The 27,254-nt window shown below is 48.8% G+C and overlaps 1 protein-coding gene across 1 annotated transcript; it reads right to left on the bottom strand.

The window, feature by feature from the left end:
• Positions 1-644: 644 nt before the first annotated feature.
• LOC140362370 (major intrinsically disordered Notch2-binding receptor 1-like) lies at positions 645-27,254 on the bottom strand. The gene is made up of 6 exons (XM_072448466.1): positions 27,022-27,254; positions 26,174-26,558; positions 25,210-25,619; positions 21,473-22,672; positions 14,062-14,256; positions 645-866 (listed from the first exon to the last, which is right to left on the bottom strand). The coding sequence occupies exons 2-6, from the start codon at positions 26,544-26,546 to the stop codon at positions 678-680; spliced, it is 2,367 nt and encodes a 788-aa protein (XP_072304567.1). The 5' UTR covers positions 26,547-26,558; positions 27,022-27,254; the 3' UTR covers positions 645-677.

Raw genomic sequence — 27,254 nt, 5'->3', positions numbered from 1 at the left:
GTTAGCGTTAGGGCTAGTGTTAGTGTTAGTGTTAGGGTTAAGTTTAAGGTTAGGGGGTTAGGGTTAGTGTTAGGTTTAGGGCTAGGGCTAGGGCTAGGGCTAGGGTTAGGGTTAGGGTTAGGGTTAGGGTTAGGGTTAGGGCTAGGGTTAGTGTTAGTGTTAGGGTTAAGTTTAAGGTTAGGGGGTTAGGGTTAGTGTTAGGTTTAGGGCTAGGGTTAGGGTTAGGGTTACGGTTACGGTTACGGTTAGGTTTAGGGTTAGGGTTAGGGCTAGGGTTAGGGTTAGGGCTAGGGTTAGTGTTAGTGTTAGTGTTAGGGTTAGTGTTAGGGTTAGGGTTAAGGTTAAGGTTAGGGGGTTGGGGTTAGGGTTAGGGTTACGGTTACGGTTAGGTTTAGGGCTAGGGTTAGGGTTAGGGCTAGGGTTAGGGTTAGGGTTAGGGTTAGGGTTAGGTTTAGGGTTAGGGTTAGGTTTGGGTCAGCCTAACCCAAAACCTAAAATAAAGTTACCATATAACTGGGTTTGGGTTAGGGTTAGGGTTAGGTTTAGGGTTAGGGTTAGGGTTAGGTTTAGGGTTAGGGTTAGATTTGGGTCAGCCTAACCCAAAACCTAAAATAAAGTTACCATATAACTGGGTTTTCCATCAGAGCAGTGTAAAGTCCTTAAATCCCACAGACATCTCAGCTCATGGTGACCAGCGGCACAACAATGATCAGCACCACGGCCACAGTGGTCAGCAGCAGAGCGGTCACTTTACAGATCTTGGACCTCCTCAGCTCCAGGCTCCGCTGCAGTAGACCGCCCTGACCTTGAGTATAAAGGTCGTCCATCCAGAAATCAAGCTGCGTTGGATCCAAGGCCTCCTGCGCCTGGAACATGGGCATAACAACACAAAGTCAACCTAGGATAATGCAAATATAGATGCCAACATGGCCCTGCCAACATGGCCCCCCCCTTACCCCCCCTTACCCCCCCCCCCCCTTACCCCTGACGGATGTCCTGGCATTATGGCGCTTTTTGTTTTTAAACAACTCTTTTGATGACTTTCAAAGGTGAAAATCACATCCTCAGAACACCAGGAGGAGCAGAGGTGCTCCTCAGAACAGCAAGAGAAGCAGAGGTGCTCCTCAGAACACCAGGAGAGGCAGAGGTGCTCCTCAGAACACCAGGAGAAGCAGAGGTGCTCCTCAGAACACCAGGAGAAGCAGAGGTGCTCCTCAGGAGAGATGGAGCCACCAGCGTGGGGCTTGTGAGTTCAGGTTGTGGTCACCATGGTGATACATTTCTGTTGATTTTATGATAAAATAAGATAAGCCTTTATTTGTCCCACAATGGGAAAATTCCACTCTTCCAACACAGAGTGGGTCCGGAAGTTCTTTGCTTCCGAAGAGTGCACACGCTTTTTTGCTCGCTCCGCTTGCTATCGCTGCTTTCCTTATTTATTTTGCTTTTTAATCAGTTTTTGTCTTCCAAACATTTTTGCTTTAGACTTTTTCAAGTAAACCAAGGATTTTAAGAACATTTTTCCAGTTTTAACGACATATCTGACGCCAGCGACATGTCCGGGAGAAGAAGTGAGAAAGACTGTGAACGCTGTCGGAAATATCAACAAGAAATGAATGAGCTGAAAACACGGATATTTGTTTTGGAATCTGAAAAAGTTCTTCACGATACCATTCCTGTGTCAACCGACGGTAAGAAGAGCACACTTTTTACAAGAAAAAATGCTACTTTCAACCTAAACCGCAGTGACTCTGTGTCGTTTCCAAAACTGTCTAAAAACCAGAAAGACCAGGCTGTTTCTTGGAACAAACTTGGAGCAAAGCCTAAACGATACAAAGATAACGTGAAGTCGCCTAAAATACAGCTCACAGATTTTTACCACTTTCAGAGATGGAATTAAATGAAAAAAGGAAAGATGACGTGGCCAAAATACAGCGAGGAGGAACTGTGCCAAAAGCCAAGGTCAAGATTGTTTTAGTTGGGGACGGCGCGATAAGTCACGTGACGCATGAAAAGATAAACACACATTCTTTTCCAAGCGCCACTGTTTCTGAGATAACGTCACTCCTTCCAAATATTATGGCTAAGCATGGAGGAGCTAAACAGCTGATTGTGCACGTGGGTGCAGTGGACATGCGGCGGGAACAGACTGAAGTTTTGAAAAAAGACTTCTTGAAGTTATTCGACGTGCTTGATAAAATGGAAATCAAAACATTCATAAGTGGACCTCTTCCAAACATCGACAGGAGGATAAACAAGTTTAGCCGGCTTCTTCAGCTGAACACATGGCTGTCCAAAGAGTTCCCCGAGAGGACTACACTACATTGAGAACTTCTATCTATTCTGGAAACGAGAGGACCTGTTTCAGAGAAATGGCCCCCACCTATGCAGAGGTGGAGTGAGGGTGCTGACAGAGAACCTGCTCCACGCTCTGAGGCATTGGACTGGGCCTGGACAGGGTCCTGAGCAGATAGTTAGAGAAGAGAGGAATGAGAGAAGAATTCCTGCTCCATCAGCCAGAGACCGAGCCAATGTTTCAACATCAAAAGCACCACAACCTCAGCCTCCACCAAAGGATTCATCAGCAGCTGCTCCACCACCACCAGCAAAGGATTCAGCTCCAGCTGCTCCACAATCACCTCCACCGCCTCCAGCAAAGGAACAATCTTCAAAGGCCTTGGACCCATCTGTGACAAGCCCAACAACATCCCTGTCATCGCCCCTGCCTTCACACCAGCCCTGGGTTCCCCCTGCAACATCTACTCCCACTAAAGATTCATCATTCTCCTTCTCATCTCCACTCTCACCCATGGGCCTTCCCAGCCATTTTGAAAGTCTAATCAAATCAGGCATTAAGATGGCTCCACTCACGCCCATAATAGCAAGGGCTATGTCAGTACCGACTACACCAACAAAAGCCCCACCACCCATCCCCCCTCGCCTCTCACCTGGTCCCAAACTCTCCTTGGCTACAAAAGCCCCACCACCCATCCAACCTCGCCTTTCACCTGGTATCTCCCATAGCTAGGATGCACTGGGTCTCAGCGTTGCCGGGACTTATTGTCACAATAAAAAATCAAACCAACCCGGGGCCCTATGTAAAAAGAGCCCCCCCTAGTGCTATTTCTGTAGTCACATCATCACAGAGATGGAAAAACAAAATGCGAGTCAGGCCCAATCTGAGAAATGTGATTCATATTCCCTGTGAAAAGATAAAGCCCAGTCCCACTGAAACTAGTCTGAAACTTGCTGTGCTAAATGTCAGATCCTTATGTAACAAATCTCTCTTAATTAATAATTTTATTTCTTCTTATAATCTTGATTCTATGTTTTTAACTGAAACATGGCTTGACAAAAACACAGGAAATGTAGTTCTGATAGAATCTGCTCCACCAACTTTAAGTCTGAATCTGAAACACGAGAAAACCAAAAAGGGGGTGGAGTCTGTGCTGTCTTTAGAGATGAAATAATTACCCGCAGGTTGTCTTTTGGGGTGTTTTCATCATTTGAGTATGTATCCTTTAAAATGGAGCTAAAACGGTCTCCATCCATTCTCTTCATTGTTTTATACAAGCCTCCCCAGCACTGCCAAGGTTTTATTGATGATTTTACTGAGATGCTTTCAGTCGTATGCACAGACTTTGATGGTTTGGTCATTACAGGTGATTTCAATGTGCATGTTGATAATATTTGTGACAGAAACGCTAAAGAGCTTGATGCTGTCCTTGAAACCTTCAGTCTTACTCAGCATGTGAGAGGCCCCACCCACAGCAAAGGACACACTCTAGATCTCATAATTACAAAGGGGGTAAATATTTCAAATGTTAATGTGATCGATGTTGCTCTGTCTGATCATTTCTGTGTCTTCTTTGACCTGTCTGTTTCTCCCAAACCTCCGGTTGGTCCTGCAGTTGTTCAGAGGAGACACATACGTGATGGCACAGGTGCACTGTTTATGGAAATGATAAACTTTGAAAATGTCTCATGTTCTAATGTAAATGATTTGTTGAACTCTGTTACATCTAGTGTTTTGAATGTTCTGGACACCATCGCCCCTATAAAGGCTAAAATGGTTAAAAATAAGCAGAAGGCGCCGTGGAGAAACGATGATTCGGTCAGGGCACAGAAAAGGGAGTGCCGCAGGGCCGAACGGAAATGGCGCAAGTCAAAGCTCCAGGTTCAAAAAGAGATTTACAAAGAGAAGCTGAACATGTACAACCTAATCTTATGTAGAACTAGGGAAAGATATTTTTCTGAAATAATTGGAAGCTGCAGTAACAACTCGCGTGTCCTGTTTGCCACAGTAACAGATGAACAAACCCTCCAGCTCAGCTGCCGTTAGAATTCATTTCCACATCAAGTGTAATGAGTTTGCATTATTCTTTAATGACAAAGTTCAGGGCATTAAAAATGCTATAAATCCCACAATGCAAAAAATTACCCTAAAACCACCAAGACACTTAGAGTTAACTCACTTTGCACCAGTAACTGACAAAACTGTCCATGAGATCATCACCAGTCTGAGTTCATCTACATGCTGCCTTGATGTGTTACCCACCAAATTTCTAAAGTCTGTGCTGAACAGTTTGTTAGCACCACTCACTCACATAGTTAACATGTCGCTTCAATCTGGAACATTCCCAATGTCTTTGAAAACTGCGGTCATAAAGCCTCTCCTTAAGAAGAGCAGTCTTGATGCCGCAGTACTGAGTCATTACCGGCCCATCTCTAATCTGCCATTTTGGGGCAAAGTCCTTGAAAAGGTTGTTTACCAACAGCTCACAGATTTCCTCATAATAAACAACTCATTTGATGTTTTTCAGTCAGGTTTTAGACCTCATCACAGCACTGAGACTGCTCTTGTCAAGGTGACAAATGACATCCGCCTGAACACTGACACGGGCAAAGCCTCAGTCTTAATTCTGTTAGATCTGAGTGCTGCTTTTGACACTGTCGATCATGGGATCCTCTTACAGAGACTAGAGGACTGGGTGGGCATCACTGGCACTGCCCTAAACTGGTTAAGGTCCTATCTGGAAGACAGGAAGTACTTTGTTGAAATTGGTAGCTGTGTCTCAGACCACATGACCCTGACCTGTGGAGTGCCCCAAGGGTCAGTCCTGGGTCCCCTTCTGTTCAACCTCTACATGCTGCCGTTAGGTCAGTTGATACGCAGTGAAAATGTGTCCTATCACAATGATGCAGACGACACTCAGATCTATGTTTCACTATCGGCAGGTGACTATGGACCAGTGGATTCACTCTGTCACTGCATCCAACAGATCAGTTTGTGGATGCAAAACAACTTTCTCCAGCTCAGACAAGACTGAAATCATCGTTTTTGGCACAGAAACAAAGAGGAAGTGTTAGCGGTCACCTCCAGAGTCTCGCTCTAAAACCTACAAACCAAATTAGAAATCTGGGGGTAATAATGGACTCAGACTTGAACTTTAATAGCCACGTCAAATCAATAACATCAGCAGCTTTTTACCATCTAAAAAACATTGCCAAAATCAAAAATATAGTGTCAAAACCAGATTTAGAGAGACTTATCCACGCGTTTGTCTCCAGTAGATTAGACTACTGTAACGGCCTGCTCACTGGTCTCTCCAAACGAGCTGTAAAACAGCTGCAGTACATCCAGAACGCTGCTGCTCGGGTCCTGACCAGAACCAGGAAGTATGATCACATTAGTCCTGTTCTCAGGTCTCTGCACTGGCTCCCTGTGGCTCAGAGAAGAGACTTTAAAGCAGCTCTGCTTGTGTACAAGTCTCTCCATGGCCTAGCACCAAAGTACATCTTGGATATGTTAGTGCCATATGAACCATCTCGGACTCTGAAGACCTCAGGGACCGGCCTCCTGCTGGTGCCCAGAGTCAGGACAAAACATGGGGAATCTGCGTTTCAGTTTTATGCAGCTAAAATCTGGAACAGTCTTCCTGAAGATGTGAGACAGGCTTCTACTCTGACAATGTTCAAATCTAAGCTAAAAACAGTTTTGTTTAGCTGCGCATATGACTGAAAGGATTTTTTCTTTGCACTCTTCTCTTTTGTTTGTGATTTTATTAGTTTAGAAAATCAGTTGGATTGATAATTTTTAATTTAGTTAATTTTATTGTATTTCTGTAATTTCTTTGTGATTTGAATGCATTTTTCCTGCTGTGAAGCACTTTGAATTGCCTTGTGTATGAAATGTGCTCTACAAATAAACTTGCCTTGCCTTGCCAAATAAAAAACACTCTTGTAGAAAAACTCTTATAATGAAAATGATATTAACAATAACAATATTGCACCAGGATGATTAACATTATGTCACAGTATTGCACGAGTATGTCAGTATATACGTGTCTTCAGGAGCGGCCCTGTCAGGAGCGGCCCTGTCAGGAGTGGCCCTGTCAGGAGTGGCCCTGTCAGGAGTGGCCCTGTCAGGAGCGGCCCTGTCAGGAGTGGCCCTGTCACTCCAAAAGACCTGAGTCTCCTCAGGAGGTGGAGCCGACTCTGGCTCTTCCTGTTCAGTCTGTGTTATGAGTCCAGTTTGTGGTTCAGATGAAACACCAGGTCCTTGTATGAGTCACTCTCTCAATGTCCCGTCCCTGGATGTTCACTGGTGAGGGGGCGTGGCCTGTCCCGTCCCTGGATGTTCACTGGTGAGGGGGCGTGGCCTGTCCCGTCCCTGGATGTTCACTGGTGAGGGGGGCGTGGCCTCTGTGGAAGTCCACAACCATCTCCTTTGTCTTCCCCGCGTTGATGAGGAGGTGGTTCCACAAAGTCCTGCTCCAGTCCTCTGTCCTCTGTCCTCCACATCATCGTCTGTGATGAGTCCCATGATGGCAGAGTGGTCAGAGAACTTCCGCAGGACACAGTGTCCATGTCTGAGGTCTGCAGTGTAGAGGGTGAAGAGAAAGGGCGCGAGGACGGTGCCCTGGGGCCCCCACACTGCAGGGCCCCCACACTGCAGGGCCCCCACACTGCAGGTCCCCCACACTGCAGGTCCCTCACACTGCAGGTCCCTCACACTGCAGGTCCCCCACACTGCAGGTCCCCCACACTGCAGGTCCCTCACACTGCAGGTCCTCCCACACTGCAGGTCCTCCACACTGCAGGTCCCCCACACTGCAGCTCCAAGTGTCAGACACACAGTCCCGGGCTCTCACAAACTGGGGTCGGTCTCACCAGCCGTCTCCAGCTTGTCCCTCAGGAGCCGTCTCCAGCTTGTCCCTCAGGAGCTGATGGTGTTGAAGGCGCTGGAGAGATGAAAGAACAGGATCCTCACAGAGCTGCCAGGCTTCTCCAGGTGAGAGAGAGAGCGGTGCAGCAGGAGATGACGGCGTCCTCCACTCCGATGTCAGGACGTATACAAACTGCAGCGGGTCCATGGCTGAGCTCACGGTGGAGCGGAGGTGGTCCAGGACCAGCTCCAGTGTCTTCATCAGGACGTGAGAGACACCGGCCTGAAGCTGTTGAGGTCTTTGGGGCGCGGTGTCTTGGGCACAGGTACCAGACAGGAGGTCTTCAGACCTGTGGTACCACCCTCAGCTTCAGGCTCATGTTGAAGACATGCTCCAGAACTCCACACAGTTCATCTGCAGGACTTAAAGGCGCAATGGACGATTTTTCGGCGATTTGAGAACTCAGGCGGAAGTGCGCATGCCACTCCCCTGCACTTAACCTGCCTATGAATGTGTGTTTGAGTGGGTGACTGGTTCCTTTGAGTGCCTTGTCTTTGCACTTTTTTAGCATTAGCTCTTTTTTTGCAGTTTGTTTGTTCTATTGTGTTCTGTTGTGGTTATGTGTGTCGTGTTCGACCAGAGAGCTGTGTCATGAATGTAAACTTATAAACAAGAATGATTTCAACATGGTAAATACAACGGCATGTGAAAGGTTACAAACAGCATCTTTTAATGTTAATGTCATATTGGGTCCAGTTAAGTGGTCAAAGATATTGACAAAGATGAGAAAATAAAAAAATATATAAGAAACAATATATAAGAAGAAGATACAAGAAACCCATTTAAATTACTTATAAATTTAAAAATGTACTATTGAATTTGATTATTACTTTTCCTCATGCAGGGGCCAACATAAGAGGGGCGTGGCCTTTGAACAGAGTTTGAACACAAAGATAAAGGGTCAGATTTGTTCTGGTCAAAGGAACTATTAATGGAAGTGTGTAACTGTGATACATGTATTTGCTCCACCAGGAGGCGCTCTCACTGAAGTTATAGATCTGATGCAAACCACTCTGAGGGAACTCTTGTCTGTGGCCACTGGAACCCACATGTCTCAAACTCACAAAATACTGGTTCATCTATGAATAATACATTTTGTAAATTAATACATAATATATTGATCGATATCTGGAGATCGATTAATCCTAATGTCCTTAATATACAAAATTGGCCAACCCACATAAATCACATAAATAAAAAAAGTGATCTGTTCTGTTCTTCTGGATCTACCTGCGTTGCACCAGTGAAATTTCCCCATTTGGGACAATAAAGGAATATCTTATCTTATCTTAAAATCTCTACTGGAATAGACGACTTTGTTCTCTTCAACAAAGATAGGTCTAAAGTGACAGAGGCGTCTAAGTGATCGTGCTCCTGTTTACATCACTGTAGATTTGGAACAGGAACAAAAAACTCAACCTTCTACTTTGTAAGTTTGTAAAAAATATGACAAGGGACATTGAGACATTTGTGAAGTGTCTCCACAGCAGCTGAGGCAGTTTCACCAAACAAAATAAAGGTGTTGGAAGCTAAACATGCTTCCCTAGAAATAAAAAATAAAAAAATAGAATCTTAAACCTGTTGGCTTATGATCGAAGTGTTGCACTTAATAGCACAGATTTGCAATTTAAAGTCTGAATAACTGAAGGTATAAAGGTTTTCTACCAGATCTTAAAAGAAAATCTCATGAAAAGCTTTGATATGTTGAAAGAATCCTTTGGCTTGGAGAAACAAGACTTTTATAGGAGAACCGCGTAACCTTTATGATTATTTCACTAACAGAGGAGAGGTCAGGAAACAGAAGCACATAGAAAACCAACACCAATGGATCAGTACCTGTTCTTAAATTCCAACCATCTACCAGAGCACAAGCTGGAGGTGATCAGGACATTACAACAGAGCCCAAAGGGCAAGAGGAAAGAGGAAAAACATGTCCAAAATGCTCTTTCAGCCTGTGGATACCCGGCTTGGGCTCTTAATAAAGTTAAAAGAGCCAAAAAACAGCCCAAAACACACCAAAAAGAATCGAAACAGGACCAAGTGGAGGGATCCCTTATTTCTCTGGACTGTCTGAAAAACTACAAAGGATTTTGAGATAGCACAAAATTCCTGTTTATTTTAAACTGCGCAACAGTTTAAGACAAAAACAAGTAAATCCTAAGAATAAAGAGCCGACGCAACAACAGAGCAATGTAGTGTACTCTTTCCAATGCAGTGAAGAAAGTTGTAAATAGCGTTACAAACTGAGCCTAAACAGCCAGTGCACAAGAGGCTTCATCAGCCCAGAAGACACTGGAGTTCAAGAGCATTTTCACCCCTCCTTTGAAGACAGTGAGGTTAAAGGCGCATGCCACTCCCCCGTGCGCATGCCACTCTCCCGTGCGCATGCCACTTCCCCGTGCGCATGCCACTCCCCCGTGCTCATGCCACTCCCCCGTGCTCATGCCACTCCCCGTGCGCATGCCACTCCCCCGTGCGCATGCCACTCCCCCGTGCTCATGCCACTCCCCGTGCGCATGCCACTCCCCCGTGCGCATGCCACTCCCCCGTGCTCATGCCACTCCCCCGTGCTCATGCCACTCCCCCGTGCGCATGCGCACTCCCCCGTGCGGACTGATACAACACACACGTGCGTTTGTTTATTAGCGCGACGGAGCGCATCACATCGCTCGTCTCCCGTAGATTTCCGTCCACTTCTGCGTCAGCTCCAACTGTCTTTCTCCGTCTTCATTTTGTCCCGTACACTGAGGGAACTATATTATGATAGATCCATGCGCTTAGGCACGTGGAAACGTGGGCATGAACCGCACGCGGCGGCAGGTGAACAATAGGTGCGTTTTATGATTGACACGTGGCAGGACAAATGATTTATCCACGCCACGAGGAAATATGATAAAAAATTTGCTGAAAAAAAATCGGCCATTCCACCTTTAAGATTCTAAGTAGGAGAAGAGATGGTTTGAAACAGGAGTTAAGGAGGCCATTTTTAAAAAAAACAATACAAAATCCTTTACACAGGAATTTAAGGGTTAATCTTCCAGTTCAGCAGCATTTTGAAGCCAAGAAGCGACATCAGCCCTGGCAATTCTGATATGAATCAGGTACTCTGTGATGAGGGAGTTGCAGCCAGGTGACAGGTACTCTGTGATGAGGGAGTTGCAGCCCGGTGACAGGTACTCTGTGATGAGGGAGTTGCAGCCCGGTGACAGATACTCTGTGATGAGGGAGTTGCAGCCCGGTGACAGGTACTCTGTGATGAGGGAGTTGCAGCCCGGTGACAGGTACTCTGTGATGAGGGAGTTGCAGCCCGGTGACAGGTACTCTGTGATGAGGGAGTTGCAGCCCGGTGACAGGTACTCTGTGATGAGGGAGTTGCAGCCCGGTGACAGGTACTCTGTGATGAGGGAGTCGCAGCCAGATGACAGGTACTCTGTGATGAGGGAGTTGCAGCCCGGTGACAGGTACTCTGTGATGAGGGAGTTGCAGCCAGGTGACAGGTACTCTGTGATGAGGGAGTCGCAGCCAGATGACAGGTACTCTGTGATGAGGGAGTTGCAGCCAGATGACAGGTACTCTGTGATGAGGGAGTTGCAGCCCGGTGACAGGTACTCTGTGATGAGGGAGTTGCAGCCCGGTGACAGGTACTCTGTGATGAGGGAGTTGCAGCCAGATGACAGGTACTCTGTGATGAGGGAGTTGCAGCCCGGTGACAGATACTCTGTGATGAGGGAGTTGCAGCCCGGTGACAGGTACTCTGTGATGAGGGAGTTGCAGCCAGATGACAGGTACTCTGTGATGAGGGAGTTGCAGCCAGATGACAGGTACTCTGTGATGAGGGAGTTGCAGCCCGGTGACAGGTACTCTGTGATGAGGGAGTTGCAGCCAGATGACAGGTACTCTGTGATGAGGGAGTTGCAGCCCGGTGACAGGTACTCTGTGATGAGGGAGTTGCAGCCAGATGACAGGTACTCTGTGATGAGGGAGTTGCAGCCCGGTGACAGGTACTCTGTGATGAGGGAGTTGCAGCCCGGTGACAGGTACTCTGTGATGAGGGAGTTGCAGCCAGGTGACAGGTACTCTGTGATGAGGGAGTTGCAGCCCGATGACAGGTACTCTGTGATGAGGGAGTTGCAGCCAGGTGACAGGTACTCTGTGATGAGGGAGTTGCAGCCCGGTGACAGATACTCTGTGATGAGGGAGTTGCAGCCCGGTGACAGGTACTCTGTGATGAGGGAGTTGCAGCCAGATGACAGGTACTCTGTGATGAGGGAGTTGCAGCCCGGTGACAGATACTCTGTGATGAGGGAGTTGCAGCCCGGTGACAGGTACTCTGTGATGAGGGAGTCGCAGCCAGATGACAGGTACTCTGTGATGAGGGAGTTGCAGCCAGATGACAGGTACTCTGTGATGAGGGAGTTGCAGCCCGGTGACAGGTACTCTGTGATGAGGGAGTTGCAGCCAGGTGACAGGTACTCTGTGATGAGGGAGTTGCAGCCAGATGACAGGTACTCTGTGATGAGGGAGTTGCAGCCAGATGACAGGTACTCTGTGATGAGGGAGTTGCAGCCCGGTGACAGGTACTCTGTGATGAGGGAGTTGCAGCCAGATGACAGGTACTCTGTGATGAGGGAGTTGCAGCCCGGTGACAGGTACTCTGTGATGAGGGAGTTGCAGCCCGGTGACAGGTACTCTGTGACGAGGGAGTTGCAGCCCGGTGACAGGTACTCTGTGATGAAGGAGTTGCAGCCCGGTGACAGGTACTCTGTGATGAGGGAGTTGCAGCCAGGTGACAGGTACTCTGTGATGAGGGAGTTGCAGCCAGATGACAGGTACTCTGTGATGAGGGAGTTGCAGCCAGATGACAGGTACTTTGTGATGAGGGAGTTGCAGCCCGGTGACAGGTACTCTGTGATGAGGGAGTTGCAGCCCGGTGACAGGTACTCTGTAACGAGGGAGTTGCAGCCCGGTGACAGGTACTCTGTGATGAGGGAGTTGCAGCACGGTGACAGGTACTCTGTGATGAAGGAGTTGCAGCCCGATGACAGGTACTCTGTGATGAGGGAGTTGCAGCCAGGTGACAGGTACTCTGTGATGAGGGAGTTGCAGCCAGATGACAGGTACTCTGTGATGAAGGAGTTGCAGCCAGGTGACAGGTACTCTGTGATGAGGGAGTTGCAGCCAGATGACAGGTACTCTGTGATGAGGGAGTTGCAGCCAGGTGACAGGTACTCTGTGATGAAGGAGTTGCAGCCAGATGACAGGTACTCTGTGATGAAGGAGTTGCAGCCAGATGACAGGTACTCTGTGATGAGGGAGTTGCAGCCAGGTGACAGGTACTCTGTGATGAGGGAGTTGCAGCCAGATGACAGGTACTCTGTGATGAGGGAGTTGCAGCCAGGTGACAGGTACTCTGTGATGGAGGAGTTGCAGCCAGGTGACAGGTACTCTGTGATGAAGGAGTTGCAGCCAGGTGACAGGTACTCTGTGATGAGGGAGTTGCAGCCAGATGACAGGTACTCTGTGATGAGGGAGTTGCAGCCAGGTGACAGGTACTCTGTGATGAGGGAGTTGCAGCCAGGTGACAGGTACTCTCTGATGAGGGAGTTGCAGCCAGGTGACAGGTACTCTGTGATGAAGGAGTTGCAGCCCGGTTACAGGTACTCTGTGATGAAGGAGTTGCAGCCAGGTGACAGGTACTCTGTGATGAAGGAGTTGCAGCCAGATGACAGGTACTCTGTGATGAGGGAGTTGCAGCCAGGTGACAGGTACTCTGTGATGAAGGAGTTGCAGCCAGATGACAGGTACTCTGTGATGAGGGAGTTGCAGCCAGGTGACAGGTACTCTGTGATGAAGGAGTTGCAGCCAGGTGACAGGTACTCTGTGATGAAGGAGTTGCAGCCAGGTGACAGGTACTCTGTGATGAGGGAGTTGCAGCCAGATGACAGGTACTCTGTGATGAGGGAGTTGCAGCCAGGTGACAGGTACTCTGTGATGAGGGAGTTGCAGCCAGGTGACAGGTACTCTCTGATGAGGGAGTTGCAGCCAGGTGACAGGTACTCTGTGATGAAGGAGTTGCAGCCCGGTTACAGGTACTCTGTGATGAAGGAGTTGCAGCCAGGTGACAGGTACTCTGTGATGAAGGAGTTGCAGCCAGATGACAGGTACTCTGTGATGAGGGAGTTGCAGCCAGGTGACAGGTACTCTGTGATGAGGGAGTTGCAGCCAGGTGACAGGTACTCTGTGATGAGGGAGTTGCAGCCAGGTGACAGGTACTCTGTGATGAGGGAGTTGCAGCCAGGTGACAGGTACTCTGTGATGAGGGAGTTGCAGCCAGGTGACAGGTACTCTGTGATGAGGGAGTTGCAGCCCGGTGACAGGTACTCTGTGATGAGGGAGTTGCAGCCCGGTTACAGGTACTCTGTGATGAAGGAGTTGCAGCCCGGTTACAGGTACTCTGTGATGAAGGAGTTGCAGCCAGGTGACAGGTACTCTGTGATGAGGGAGTTGCAGCCAGGTGACAGGTACTCTGTGATGAGGGAGTTGCAGCCAGGTGACCTTTACAGGACTGTAACACATCTTGGTTTCAAGTGAAACTCACAGTGTAAAGAAAAACAAAAACAGATCGGGCTTTATCAGGAGGTTCCGCTCGGTGGGCGGGGCTTACTCAGAGAAGCATAAGTACAGAGTTCTCAGACTAGATCCTCAGATTGAGAATGACTCTTACAGGTTAGGAGCTTTTTCTACAGAAGATCACACATCAAATGAAGGATTATAACTGACTTATAACAAGAAAAGTTTGGGTTAGTAATAAGTCGTCATTTCTAGTCTTTACCTGTAAATCGAGCGGAGATATTCGCGCTTCTCGCTCATCCACGGTCCACACAGCTCGCGTTCGGCCCTCTCCTCGGCCTTCAGCTCTCGTCTCCAGGGACAGTGGCCCCTGGCCTCTGAACAAGGATGAGTTGAAGATCTGCTCCATCAGGCTGGACGACGACAGAAGGTTGGTGGTGCTGCTGGACTGCTCCACCTCAAGAGAGGGAAAAGTTCAGACCAAAGGAATCCTTTTGTGGCAAGTCAAGTCAATTCAAGTCAATTTTAATTGTAGAGCACTTTTTGTGCACACAGACAACTCAAAAGTGCTTTACATCAAATTGAAAACATTCACACACAATTTACACATTTGCAGTAAATACAAAGAGTACTTTCCCTACTAACCTAACCCTACTTTCATTGATTGAATACATACTACACACATTTATTAATAAATTAGACAATTAGGCAATTTTAGACTAAAGAAAATCTTTTCAAAACATAGATCTTCTGGAAGGGACTTTAGCATCTGGGAGGCATAAAAAGAAAAGAAAAAAGGCCAAAGGGGCTCATAAGGAGTCAACAGTCTGCCAGATACTTTGAACCTCTACCATTTAGCCATTTGTGGACCAATAGGAGAATTTTCAAACTGAAAGCCAGTGCAACATTTGTAATAGCGGGGTTGGGGTTGGGGTTAGGGTTAGGGTTTGGTTTTGGTTTAGGTTTAGGGTAACCCTAACCCAGGGTTTAAGTCAATTTAAATCAATAAAATGCTAAAATAATTTTGATAGAAACACAATGAATCTAAAATCGATAGCCAGAGTGCACTAGGGCAGCACAAACATCTGTTTTAAATGTTTTGGGTTGATACACATGGATACCACAGCGGCTGGTGGCTCCTAAAGAAGAGCAGGGGTCAGGGGTCAGGGGTCAGGGGGAGTGGCAGTACTCTAAGGTTGTTTACAACAGTCACAGATTTCCTCTTAATAAACAACTCATTTGATGTTTTTCAGGTTTTAGACTTCATCACACTGAGACTGCTGTTGTCATAGTGACTGAGACTGCTGTTGTCATGGTGACTGAGACTGCTGTTGTCATGGTGACTGAGACTGCTGTTGTCATGGTGACTGAGACTGCTGTTGTCTTGGGACCCTCCTACAGAGACTAGAGGACAGGGTGGGACCCTCTTACAGAGACTAGAGGACTGGGTGGGACCCTCTTACAGAGACTAGAGGACTGGGTGGGACCCTCTTACAGAGACTAGAGGACAGGGTGGGGCCCTCTTACAGAGACTAGAGAACAGGGTGGGACCCTCTTACAGAGACTAGAGGACTGGGTGGGACCCTCCTACAGAGACTAGAGGACTGAGTGGGACGCTCTTACAGAGACTAGAGGACAGGGTGGGACCCTCTTACAGAGACTAGAGGACAGGGTGGGACCCTCTTACAGAGACTAGAGGACTGGGTGGGACCTTCTTACAGAGACTAGAGGACTGGGTGGGGCCCTCTTACAGAGACTAGAGAACAGGGTGGGACCCTCTTACAGAGACTAGAGGACAGGGTGGGGCCCTCTTACAGAGACCAGAGGACTGGGTGGGACCCTCTTACAAAGACTAGAGGACAGGGTGGGGCCCTCTTACAGAGACCAGAGGACTGGGTGGGACCCTCTTACAGAGACTAGAGGACAGGGTGGGACCCTCCTACAGAGACTAGAGGACTGAGTGGGACCCTCTTACATAGACTAGAGGACAGGGTGGGGCCCTCTTACAGAGACCAGAGGACTGGGTGGGACCCTCTTACAGAGACTAGAGGACTGGGTGGGACCCAGTCCCAGGTCCTATCTGGAAGACAGGAAGTACTTTGTTGAAATTGGTAGCTGTGTCTCAGACCACATGACCCTGACCTGTGGAGTGCCCCAAGGGTCAGTCCTGGGTCCCCTTCTGTTCAGCCTCTACATGCTGCCGTTAGGTCACATGACACGCAGTGAAAATGTGTCCAATCACAATGATGCAGACGAGTCAGATCTATGTTTGACTGTCACAAGTGAATATGGACCATTCACTCTGTTACTGCATCCAACAAATCAGTGTGTGGAGCGGCCTCCTGCTGGTGCCAGAGGGCCTCTGGCCTCCTGCTGGTGCCAGAGGGCCTCCTGCTGGTGCCAGAGGGCCTCTGGCCTCCTGCTGGTGCCAGAGGGCCCCTGGCCTCCTGCTGGTGCCAGAGAGCCTCCTGCTGGTGCCAGAGGGCCTTCTGCTGGTGCCAGAGGGCCTCTGGCCTCCTGCTGGTGCCAAAGGGCCTCCTGCTGGTGCCAGAGGGCCTCCTGCTGGTGCCAGAGGGCCTCTGGCCTCCTGCTGGTGCCAGAGGCTGGTGCCAGAGGGCCTCCTGCTGGTCCCAGAGGGCCTCCTGCTGGTGCCAGAGGGCCTCCGGCCTCCTGCTGGTGCCAGAGGGCCTCTGGCCTCCTGCTGGTGCCAGAGGGCCTCCTGCTTGTGCCAGAGGGCCTCCTGCTGGTGCCAGAGGGCATCTGGCCTCCTGCTGGTGCCAGAGGGCATCTGGCCTCCTGCTGGTGCCAGAAGGCCTCCTGCTGGTGCCAGAGGGCCTCCTGCTGGTGCCAGAGGGCCTCTGGCCTCTTGCTGGTTCCAGAGGGCCTCCTGCTGGTGCCAGAGGGCCTCTGGCCTCCTGCTGGTGCCAGAGGGCCTCCTGCTGGTGCCAGAGGGCCTCCTGCTGGTGCCAGAGGGCCTCCTGCTGGTGCCAGAGTCAGTTTGTGGAGGCAAAACAACTTTCTCCAGTTGAACTCAGACAAGACTGAAATCCTCGTCTTTGTCACAGAAACAAAGAGAAAGTGTCAGAGTCACCTCCAGAGTCTCGCTCTAAAACCTACAAACCAAGTGATAAATCTGGAGGTAATAATGGACTCAGACTTGAACTTTAACACATCAAATCAATAACATCAGCAGCTTTTTACCATCTAAAAAACATTGCCAAAATCTAAAGTATAGTGTCTAAACCAGACAACACACAGCTGCTTCATTCTGACCACAAGAGCAGCTTTTACTATATATCTGTGTATATAATACACATATAATATAATATATATGTGTATACAGATATATTATATGTGTATTATATAGACAGATATATTATATTATATGTGTATTATATACACAGATATACACAGATATATAGTAAAAGCTGCTCTTGTGGTCAGAATGAGGCAGCTGTGTGTTGTCTGCATCTAATTATCAAATATTTACTTTGATGCAAACTCTACTCTGGCTCTGAAAGTTATGAAAAGCTCTTATAATCGTATAGGCTGTGACCCCAACTTCAAAAGATGCTCAGAAATAGAGGTTCGTACCGAAAAATCGGGCACTAACTAATTTGATCATTTTTGTAATCTCAAATATATGTTCTTTACTGGGTAAAAAGTTCTCCACCTGAAACTTGCACAATAGCGAGAAACAAGAGCCTGAAGTTGGGTAAATGCTCAGATGTGTGATTTTTCTGGCTGGACAGGTTATAATGCTGCCTCAAGTGACAATTCCCTGCCCCAGTCTTCCATCCACTCTCTTCCTGTGATTGAGGCGTCTCCAACAGACATGACTACTGTAAATACATCCTACAGAGAAGCAGTGACATTGCCGATCGTTTGGAATTGGACTGCATCGTCATTTTTGACCAGGCCATCTATGCAAAAGCTCAGCAGATTCGATGGAGAAGTGAGGTACTAAGAAATAGGACTGTAAATAAGGCGAATTCCACACTGCTATGGCGTTTATGGCAATCATTGGTAAGCGCTTCAAGGAAGCTGGCCTCCAGGACATTCTTATTGAATCAGAAGTTGTTGCCCAGGGTTCAGTGAATGGAGTCTTGACTGGTCACCACTATAATCGAAGCATCCGTACCCACAGCTTGTTGTTTGAGGCCTTGCAAATAATACGTTTCCAGCCATTTCTTCAGTCACTCTCAGAGAAGAACCGAGATGACTTCTATCAGTGATTGCAGATCGAATGCAGGAGTATTCCTCTGATGGCACAAACATAGTCCTGACCTCAGACAGATTCTCTGAAGTGTTCATAAGTTATTCAAACTATGTCAAAGAGATGAATGGTAGTAACCCAACGTTTGCTCTTTGGAGCTACTACATAGACATGGTCCAGCTTCTCCTGGCATTCATCAGAGGAACTCGTGAATCTGACTGGCATCTACATATAGCTGCAGTGAGGACAATTATGCCCTGGTACTTTGCCTATGACAGACAAAACTATGCTCGCTATCTGCCTGCTTACTGGACAGAGATGGTCAACTTGCCAAAGACACACCCACTGGTTCATACTGACATGTTGGTGAGAGGTAACTGGACAGTCCAATAGCGTGTGACCAAGCTATAGAAGAAACCTGCAACCGGGACTCCAAAACCAAAGGGGGTTTTACCGGTATCACGCTTAATAGAGGAGCTGTCCAAAGATGGATCTTAGCTCAGCCCCAACGAGCTGCGATCACAAGGCAGTGTGAACTCATGGCAGCAACTACAGTCACAGACAGAAAAATCACAGATATCAAAGGAAAATGCTGCAGTAGTGTCATTGCTCAGAACTATTGAGAATATGATCAATCCGTTTCAGCCAAATGATACCATGGTGTGTATAAGCTCAGGAGTTGTTGCCAATGATTGCGTAAAGCTAGACATGTTGACAGCTCATGAAAATGGTGAAACCGCTCTTCAGTCATTCATCAATGATCGGTTAATCTCAACCAATGTGGATCTGTTCTCACACCTAAAAACCCTCAGGTTGCAGACATGTGGAAGAAGACGTCAAAGACAAAGGCTGGAAGAGAAGTCGTTCTCAAAAAAGACCGGAAACTATTCTCAAGACTGCTGGTGCTAAGTCAAAGCCGTGAAATCATCATCAAGGAAATACTATGTTATTTACTTGGTAACATCGCCTTCCCATTAGCTAGTGTTGATGGATCTTTGGCTAAGACAAATAAGGCAAAACTGATGTCAATCCTAGAGTCTAAAGCTGGTGACTGTCATGTGACATCTGTTGTTGGGATGAATGCACTGATGAGAGATGGTATGGCCTTGATCCAAAGTCAAGTTGCTCTTCCGCCTACCTTTGGGGAGCTTGCTGATTGCTTGTTGTTGCAGATCATCCGACTTGCTAGGCAATACAAGTGCAGCCGTGTTGACTTCATCATAGTTAGATATGCTCAGCTAAGTATCAAGAATGCTGAAAGATCAAGACGTGCCACGAGCGGCTCACAAGTAATCAAGACCTACAGTACCACTCAGAAAACCCCTAATCAGTGGGTTAAGTTCCTCTCAGCAGGTGAGGACAAAGTAGCACTGACAGATTTTCTGTTCACGTCGAGGCGAGATTGTGACCTGAAAGCAGCTGGTGAGGACATTGACATCTATGTGACCCATGGGAACCTCTGCCATCTACTACGCCTGAGGAACAGTGTGAAGATGGGTTAGGGTTAATAAGACCAGAATCTTGATTGGGATTCATGCTTTCTCTGGTTGCGACTCAACAAGTGCCTTCTATGGCAAAGGAAAAGATAAGGCACTGACGATTGCGAGCACCAATGAAGACTATCTTGGAGCTTTCTTGGAGTTGGGAAACTCATTTGAGTTGAGTGACAAGGTGTTTTCCATCATGGAACGTTTTGTGTGTTAACTGTATGGACAGTCTGTGGATGATGTTAATGTTGCAAGGTACAACACATTTTGCCTTAGTTCATCATCTGAGCAGGACCTTCCACCAACAAAAGATGCCCTCAAAGAACACGAGGGACATACCAGGCTGCCATTCATTATAAGGCACTTCAGACGTACATAGAACCGTCTAATCCAGTAGGACATATGAAGAAAGAGGACCAGGACCTCTGCATAGCAATGGATGACCCAGGACCCAGCGCCACAATCTATGCTAAAATCTGTACACTGCGGGTGCAAAGCTGGAATGTGCAAAGGGGGTAAATGCTCCTGCTTGAAATCCAAGCTATTGTGTACGGATCTGTGCTCCTGTGTGAACTGTCAAGATACAGTGGAAGATGATGTTGGAAATGAAGCTTCCGATGTAGAGGACTCAGATGATAGTGACAGGGATTTATTCTGAAATGTTTTCTTAACTGTTTAAGAACTCGTAATTGTTTAAAAGAAAGTTGGATTTCACTCTGATATTTAAAAAAAAAATTCTGTATATTGAGACGAAATTGTAGTTTTGGTTTTGATTAATTTCTTGTAGAAAAAGCTTCAGTTGTAGTCATCTGGACAACTGAAGAAAAATAGACATTTCGACTCTCATCCAAGAGTCATTGTCAATAAAATAATTTAGATCGAGAACTCCGATATTAATACTGTTCTGTGGTAAGACCCGCCCATTGGGCGGAGCCTTCCTGAAGTAGCAAGAGTTGTTTGTTTCAACAGAAACTCCCCCCTTGTATCTACCGAGCTAGCCTATTCAGAATTTTAATGGGCTATTAGAATCCTCTTTGTCTTTGTGAGACCCTGGCTCAACCACCCTGAGTACCTGATTAGCATCTAAATGTCCTGGTCCTGGTCCTCTACCTTTCCAGGGGTTCAGTATACCATTATAGATACCAGGGAGATTGAATCTTAGCCCTCCATTTCTGTTTAAAGAAGGTCTTTCTTTTTTAACAAAAATAGCTTCCTTGACTCCTCTTTCAAACCATCTTTTCTCCCTGCTTAAAACCTTCACCTCACCGTCTTCAAACGAGTGATTAGAGGCTTCAAGATGGAGATGCACGGCGCTCTGAGGTCCTGAACTTGTATTTCTTCTGTGCTGATAAAGCCTCTTGTGTAGAGGCTGTTTCGTCTCACCTATGTAACGTTCTTTACAGCTTTCTTCACTGCATTGGATCGAATAAACTACATTGCTCTGTTTTTGAGTCGGCAACTTGTCCTTAGGATGAACCAGTTTTTGTCTTAAAGTGTTTCCTGGTTTAAAATAAACAGGGAATTCGTGTTGTCTAAAAATGTTGTGTTGTGGAGAACTTTTTACCCAGTAAAGAACATATATTTGAGATTACAAAAATGATCAAATTAGTTAGTGCCCAAATTTTCGGAAGGAACTTGAACGATGTGGCTTTGGGGTCATGGCCTAACCCTAACCCTAACCCTAACCCTAACCCTAACCCTAACCCTAACCCCATTCACTGCACCAGAGGAGGGTGCCTAACCCTAACCCTAACCAGAGGAGCCCAAGTTCAGCACAATTTTGAAATTGTTGAGCAACTAACATTTGTGTCAAAATTGGACCAAAAATCAGGTGTAGAGTGTAAACCCAACTTAAAATGAACCAGTCCAGTTGATCACGTTTTGACATAGAATCTGGTACAGCACCTTAGAAGATGAAGAAGAATGATACAGAATATTGCCCCTCTGAGAGAGGGTTCACAAAGGCTCACCTTTCCTAGTTTCCCATTGGCCGCTTTGGCTTCAGTGCTTTTGGAGTAGGAAACGCTCCAGTCTCGTGCCGAGTTGGTCAGGTTCAGAGGCGCTTTCACCTCCGCTCTTTTTTCTTCATGTTTCGACGCGCGTCTTGAAAAAGCCTCTTTATCCTCTGCCGTTTGGCCCTTGGATGTGTCCACAGTGTCAGGGCCGTTCCACCGGCTCCAGTCCAGGCTGCTGCTGCTTGTGGCGGGGTACAGGTGTCCAGACGGGTGCCTGGAGGCAGACAGCGGCTGAGGTTCAGAGCTTTCTGACGGAGTGATTGGGTGACTCATGAACGAACTCACTCCACTCAGAGGCTCTAACCACCGGCTATCGCTACTGCTCTCTCTACCTCCTCCTGCTAAAGGCTGCTGGATCTTTTCGTCCAGCCTTTGCAGAGCCGAAAGAACTTGGGAGATCTCCGACTTCACCTCAGCGAGCGATTCCAGTTGGCGTTCAATTTGGCTCATTCGTAACAGGAGCTTGCAAACACTGGCTTTCAACCCGTCATCACTGCTTTCTAAAGAGTGAAAAAGCCGCTGAAGTTGCCCCAAGCGACCTCTTCGAGCTTCATGAGAGTCCTGGTTCAGCCCGCCATCTGAATGGAGAACCCCAGTCGATCCGCACATGCTAATATCATCCAAAAATTTGAAAATAACGCTAATATCATCCTCGCAAAAATCAGGATCATCTAAGGAGGTCATGAAGGACAGTCTATCGGCGTGCACTAAGCTACGTAGGCGGCGCGGATCAGGGGGGTCCGTCTGAGTGGCTTGTGCCCGGAAACCCTCACCTTCTCTTGGTATGCCGTCCTCTGCACACCGACCTCCCCCAGGCAGCTTAGCCACGGCAGGGTTGGATCTTCTTGGTGACAGCATCAGTTTTGAATCAAGAGAAGTGCCACTGATGCCGATCCCATCCTCCAGACTTTGGCTTTTGTTGGCCCAGAGGGACTTTTGGGGAGGGTGCAGGTGGCGTGGAGACCGGGACTCGGGCACAGATACTGGGCCAAAGTAAGTTGAGTCCTGGAGGTCGTCCAGGCTTTCGTGCTTGGTCTGTTTGGGAGAGAGGTGTGGCAGAGTCGGAGATGGATACGGGTTTGGAATCATCGAAAAACTGTGGTTGTCAAATCCAGTCTTTGGACCAGGACTCGGCGATTCGCTTTGCACCGTCACCTTGGGGAAAGTTTAGAGTTAAAGGATTTCACTATGAGTTTGTACTGTATTTAGATATAATATTAAAGAAGAGCCACTGGGCATTTCTACAATATAGTTCCAACCAACAATGATGTTGTATTTTGGACATTTTAAATAGCAAAATAGTTCTCAAAATATTTTGAGATTGAAAACCGCAGCACTGTTTCCCGCTGCCTCTTTATGTTACGTCGCCCTAACCTCACGCCTAACCTCTGACCTCTGACCTCTAACCTCTGACTTCTAACGTCTAACCCCTCACCTCTCACCCCTGACCTCTCACCCCTCACCCCCTCACCTCTAACCCCTCACCCCTCACCTCTCCCCCCTCACCCCTCACCTCTAACCCCTCACCCCCTCACCTCTAACCCCTCACCCCCTCACCTCTAACCCCTCACCCCCTCACCTCTAACCTCTCACCCCTCACCTCTCCCCCCTCACCTCTCCCCCCTCACCCCCTCACCCCTCACCTCTCCCCCCTCACCCCTTATCCCCTCACCCCTCACCTCTAACCCCTCACCCCTCACCTCTAACCCCTCACCCCCTCACCTCTAACCCCTCACCCCCTCACCTCTAACCCCTCACCCCCTCACCTCTAACCTCTCACCCCTCACCTCTCCCCCCTCACCCCCTCACCCCTCACCTCTCCCCCCTCACCCCTTATCCCCTCACCCCTCACCTCTAACCCCTCACCCCTCACCTCTAACCCCTCACCCCCTCACCTCTAACCCCTCACCCCCTCACCTCTAACCCCTCACCCCCTCACCTCTAACCTCTAACCCCTCACCTCTCACCCCTCACCCCTCACCCTTCACCTCTCACCCCTCACCCCCTCACCTCTCACCCCTCACCCTCTCACCTCTCCCCCCTCACCCCTTACCCCCTCACCCCTCACCCCCCCTCACCCTTCACCTCTCACCCCCTCACCTCTAACCCCTCACCCTCTCCCCCCTCACCCCTCACCCCTCACCTCTCACCCCTCTCACCCCTCCCCCTCACCCCTCACCTCTCACCCCTCACCCCTCCCCACTCCCCCCTCACTCCCTCCCCCCTCACCTCTCACCCCTCACCCCTCAACTCTCACCCCTCACTCCCTCCCCCCTCCCCCCTCACCTCTCACCCCTCACCCCTCACCCCTCACCTCTCACCCCTCACCCCCTCACCTCTCCCCCCTCACTCCCTCCCCCCTCACCTCTCACTCCCTCCCCCCTCACCCCTCACCTCTCACTCCCTCCCCCCTCACCCCTCACCTCTAACCCCTCACTCCCTCCCCCCTCACCTCTCACCCCTCTCACCCCTCCCCCTCACCCCTCACCTCTCACCCCTCACCCCTCCCCACTCCCCCCTCACTCCCTCCCCCCTCACCTCTCACCCCTCACCCCTCAACTCTCACCCCTCACTCCCTCCCCCCTCCCCCCTCACCCCTCACCCCTCACCCCTCACCTCTCACCTCTCACCCCTCCCCACTCCCCCCTCACTCCCTCCCCCCTCACCTCTCACTCCCTCCCCCCTCCCCCCTCACTTCTCACTCCCTCCCCCCTCCCCCCTCACCTCTCACCTCTCACTCCCTCCCCCCTCACCCCTCACTCCCTCCCCCCTCACCTCTCACTCCCTCCCCCCTCACCCCTCCCCCCTCACCTCTCACTCCCTCCCCCCTCCCCCCTCACCTCTCACCTCTCACTCCCTCCCCCCTCACCCCTCACCTCTAACCCCTCACTCCCTCCCCCCTCACCTCTCACCTCTCACTCCCTCCCCCCTCACCCCTCACCTCTAACCCCTCACTCCCTCCCCCCTCACCTCTCACCTCTCACCCTCATGCGATGCAGTGAGTCCTGTGTGTGTCAAAATGTAAGAGCATCACACTTCAGACTGAAGTAGGAGCAGAGCAGTGTGTGGTGAAGAGAAGGGAGAACAGTTTTGACAGGATTAAGAGTTGATTTAGCATAATAGGTCTTATGTTTACATTTAGAACAGTATAATGTGCTTTACTCATATAAACTGAGTGTGAGTATTTGGTAAAGAGTTTTGTGAATTGACGGCTCATGGTCAGGAAGAGGTTTAGGTTTGAAGGTGAAATCAAACTGTTATTGACCTTTGTGAAAGAGAACTGAAATTGTGTCTTCAAGTTAAAGGACAGTTACATGGCTAAAATGTACTTAAGTATAAGAAATGCTGCTAAATTTGTGCTTGAGTAAAAATATTAAGTCTAACTATCCACTCGTGATATTTCAAACTAAAAACATAAAAAGCTATTCAAGTACAAACAGTTTTATCCGTATGACATACATTTCTTCATTGCAACATAATAAAGAAAAGTAAGATTATAAGACAAACATTCAGTGATGTGCAAAATAATTGGCTATTAACTTGCAACTATATTGAATTGAATATTCTGAATATTGAAGTGAATTTTGATTATATCCCTCTTTTAATCCCCCATTTATTTGTTTTTCCTGGCACAAATGAAAAAGCATGTACTTATGAACTAAACCAGGACTAAACTAGGACAGGTCTCTTACCTGTGGGATCAGTGGTGGCTGATTGTGAAAGTCCTTTTTAAAAATGCTTCTCTTTAGGTGGATGGAGGCTCCTGGTTCGGGTTCAAACACGTCTGCATGCGTGGACTCGCTGGACTCACTGTCGCTCTCCAGAGGCAGGTACAGGCTCCTCATGACCCCGCTCGGGTAAAACAGTGTGGTGTGGGGCAGGTCAAAGGACACGGCCCGGGCTCTGGAGGGAGGAGACGACGACAGCAGCGACAGAGGCTCCGGGGGTAAACTGCCGCGTTTCTGAGCAGAGTAGCCGCGTCGGGGCAGAGGCAGGTGCTCCAGAGGCAGGTGCTCCAGAGGCAGGTGCTCCACGCTTTGCCCGCTGGAGTCAGACTGAGCACGCACTCTCTCTCTCATGGGCACGCTCAGCAGAGGCACGCCTGAATCAGGGAGGGAGGAGGGCACATGTCCAAAAGAGGACCAGAGGGTCAGAGGGTCAGAGGAGAGGGTCAGAGGGTCAGAGGAGAGGGTCAGAGGAGCAGAGGTGAGGGTCAGAGGAGCAGAGGAGAGGGTCACAGGAGCAGCGGTGAGGGTCAGAGGAGCAGAAGTGAGGGTCAGAAGGTCAGAGGAGAGGGTCAGAGGGTCAGAGAAGCAGAGGTGAGGGTCAGAGGAGCAGAGGAGAGGGTCAGAGGAGCAGAGGTGAGGGTCAGAGGAGCAGAGGAGAGGGTCAGAGGAGCAGAGGAGCAGAGGAGAGGGTCAGAAGAGCAGAGGTGAGGGTCAGAGGAGCAGAGGTGAGGGTCAGAGGAGCAGAGGAGAGGGTCAGAGGAGCAGAGGTGAGGGTCAGAGGAGCAGAGGTGAGGGTCAGAAGGTCAGAGGAGAGGGTCAGAGGGTCAGAGAAGCAGAGGTGAGGGTCAGAGGAGCAGAGGAGAGGGTCAGAGGAGCAGAGGTGAGGGTCAGAGGAGCAGAGGAGAGGGTCAGAGGAGCAGAGGCGTACCTGGCAGTGCGGGCCCTGGCAAGTGGTCGACCGGTAGCGGCATGTGCGTCCTGATTGGCTGCTGTACCTCAGTCCCGCCCCCAGTCATCTGGATGAGGTTGAAGATTGTGACAATGTCGGCTGCCACAGCGATGGGCGACAGGCGCTGCCCCCTGGTGGTGACGCGCTGGCGGAAGAGTGTGGCAGGGAAACAGGGGTCTCGAGCGGCGGCAGTAAACAGCAGACTGCGCAGCTCCACCAGGTGCTCCAGGGCAAAGCGAGAACTCACCAACCGACACAGATCCTGGAAGCTCAGACACTGCCTCAGCACTGCCAGATCCTCCAGGATCCTCAGCAGCACCTCAGGGTGCTCGTCCTGCGGGGCATCTGACATCACGGAGACCGGCTGAGACACAGAGGAAAACTTTTGACACAGACCTCGGAATGACAAAGGTATCGGAAATCAGACGCTAAATGATAAGTTATTAAAACGGGTTTCAAAACTAGATTTGAACAAGTATCGATATTTAAGGTGAGACACTGCAGACTTTCAAGTTTCTGAAACATGTAAAAGATTAAAACAAATCTCAAAATGTACAAGAAAACGATCTAAAGCACTAATGAACCCAAGACAAAAGGACGAGGGTTTCTTCAAGTTTCTTCTGCCTCTGACGGTTCTGACCTGATTCTGGGACAGAAATAAACCATGGTCTGATTCAGTGACGCGTTTGTGATGGAACAGACGCACCGTGGAAGTCATTTCACACATTTATTTAGCCTACATCTATTTATCGATTTTATCAGCACATATCGGCCGAGTTGTTGTGGTCTGAAAATATAGTTTCTGCAAGAGGAAAGAATCGACCCACCGTGATACTCCCAGGGAGAATGACATTTAGTTTCCCGTCCAAACAGACATAAAATCCATTCTTCTAAGATGCCAAAGTCCCAGAGTCTAGACGCTTCCTGATTAAGCTTGTCCTTTTTATGTGCATGAAGTGAGACTGAGCCGGAGTGCAGAGCAGAGGACAGGAGCCGTAGAGCTGAGGACAGGAGCCGTGGAGCTGAGGACAGGAGCCGTGGAGCTGAGGACAGGAGCTGT

This window comes from Eucyclogobius newberryi, unplaced genomic scaffold (assembly GCF_026437365.1).
Source record: "Eucyclogobius newberryi isolate DKJ021-1_F unplaced genomic scaffold, fEucNew1.0.hap1 SCAF_164, whole genome shotgun sequence".
Taxonomy (NCBI): Eukaryota; Metazoa; Chordata; class Actinopteri; order Gobiiformes; family Gobiidae; genus Eucyclogobius; species Eucyclogobius newberryi.
Note: the sequence above shows the minus strand (reverse complement) of the source record. Positions and strands in the feature narration are given on the sequence as shown.

Bases quoted from the DNA above. Each gene is read 5' to 3' on its own strand.
- LOC140362370 (XM_072448466.1), bottom strand. From the start codon at position 26,546: ATGTCAGATGCCCCGCAGGACGAGCACCCTGAGGTGCTGCTGAGGATC. The intron at 25,620-26,173 runs GTACGCCTCTGC...TCCCTGATTCAG, and splicing joins GCCAGGGCCCGCACTGCCAG to GCGTGCCTCTGCTGAGCGTG. The intron at 14,257-21,472 runs GTGAGCCTTTGT...CCCTCTCTTGAG, and splicing joins CCAATGGGAAACTAGGAAAG to GTGGAGCAGTCCAGCAGCAC.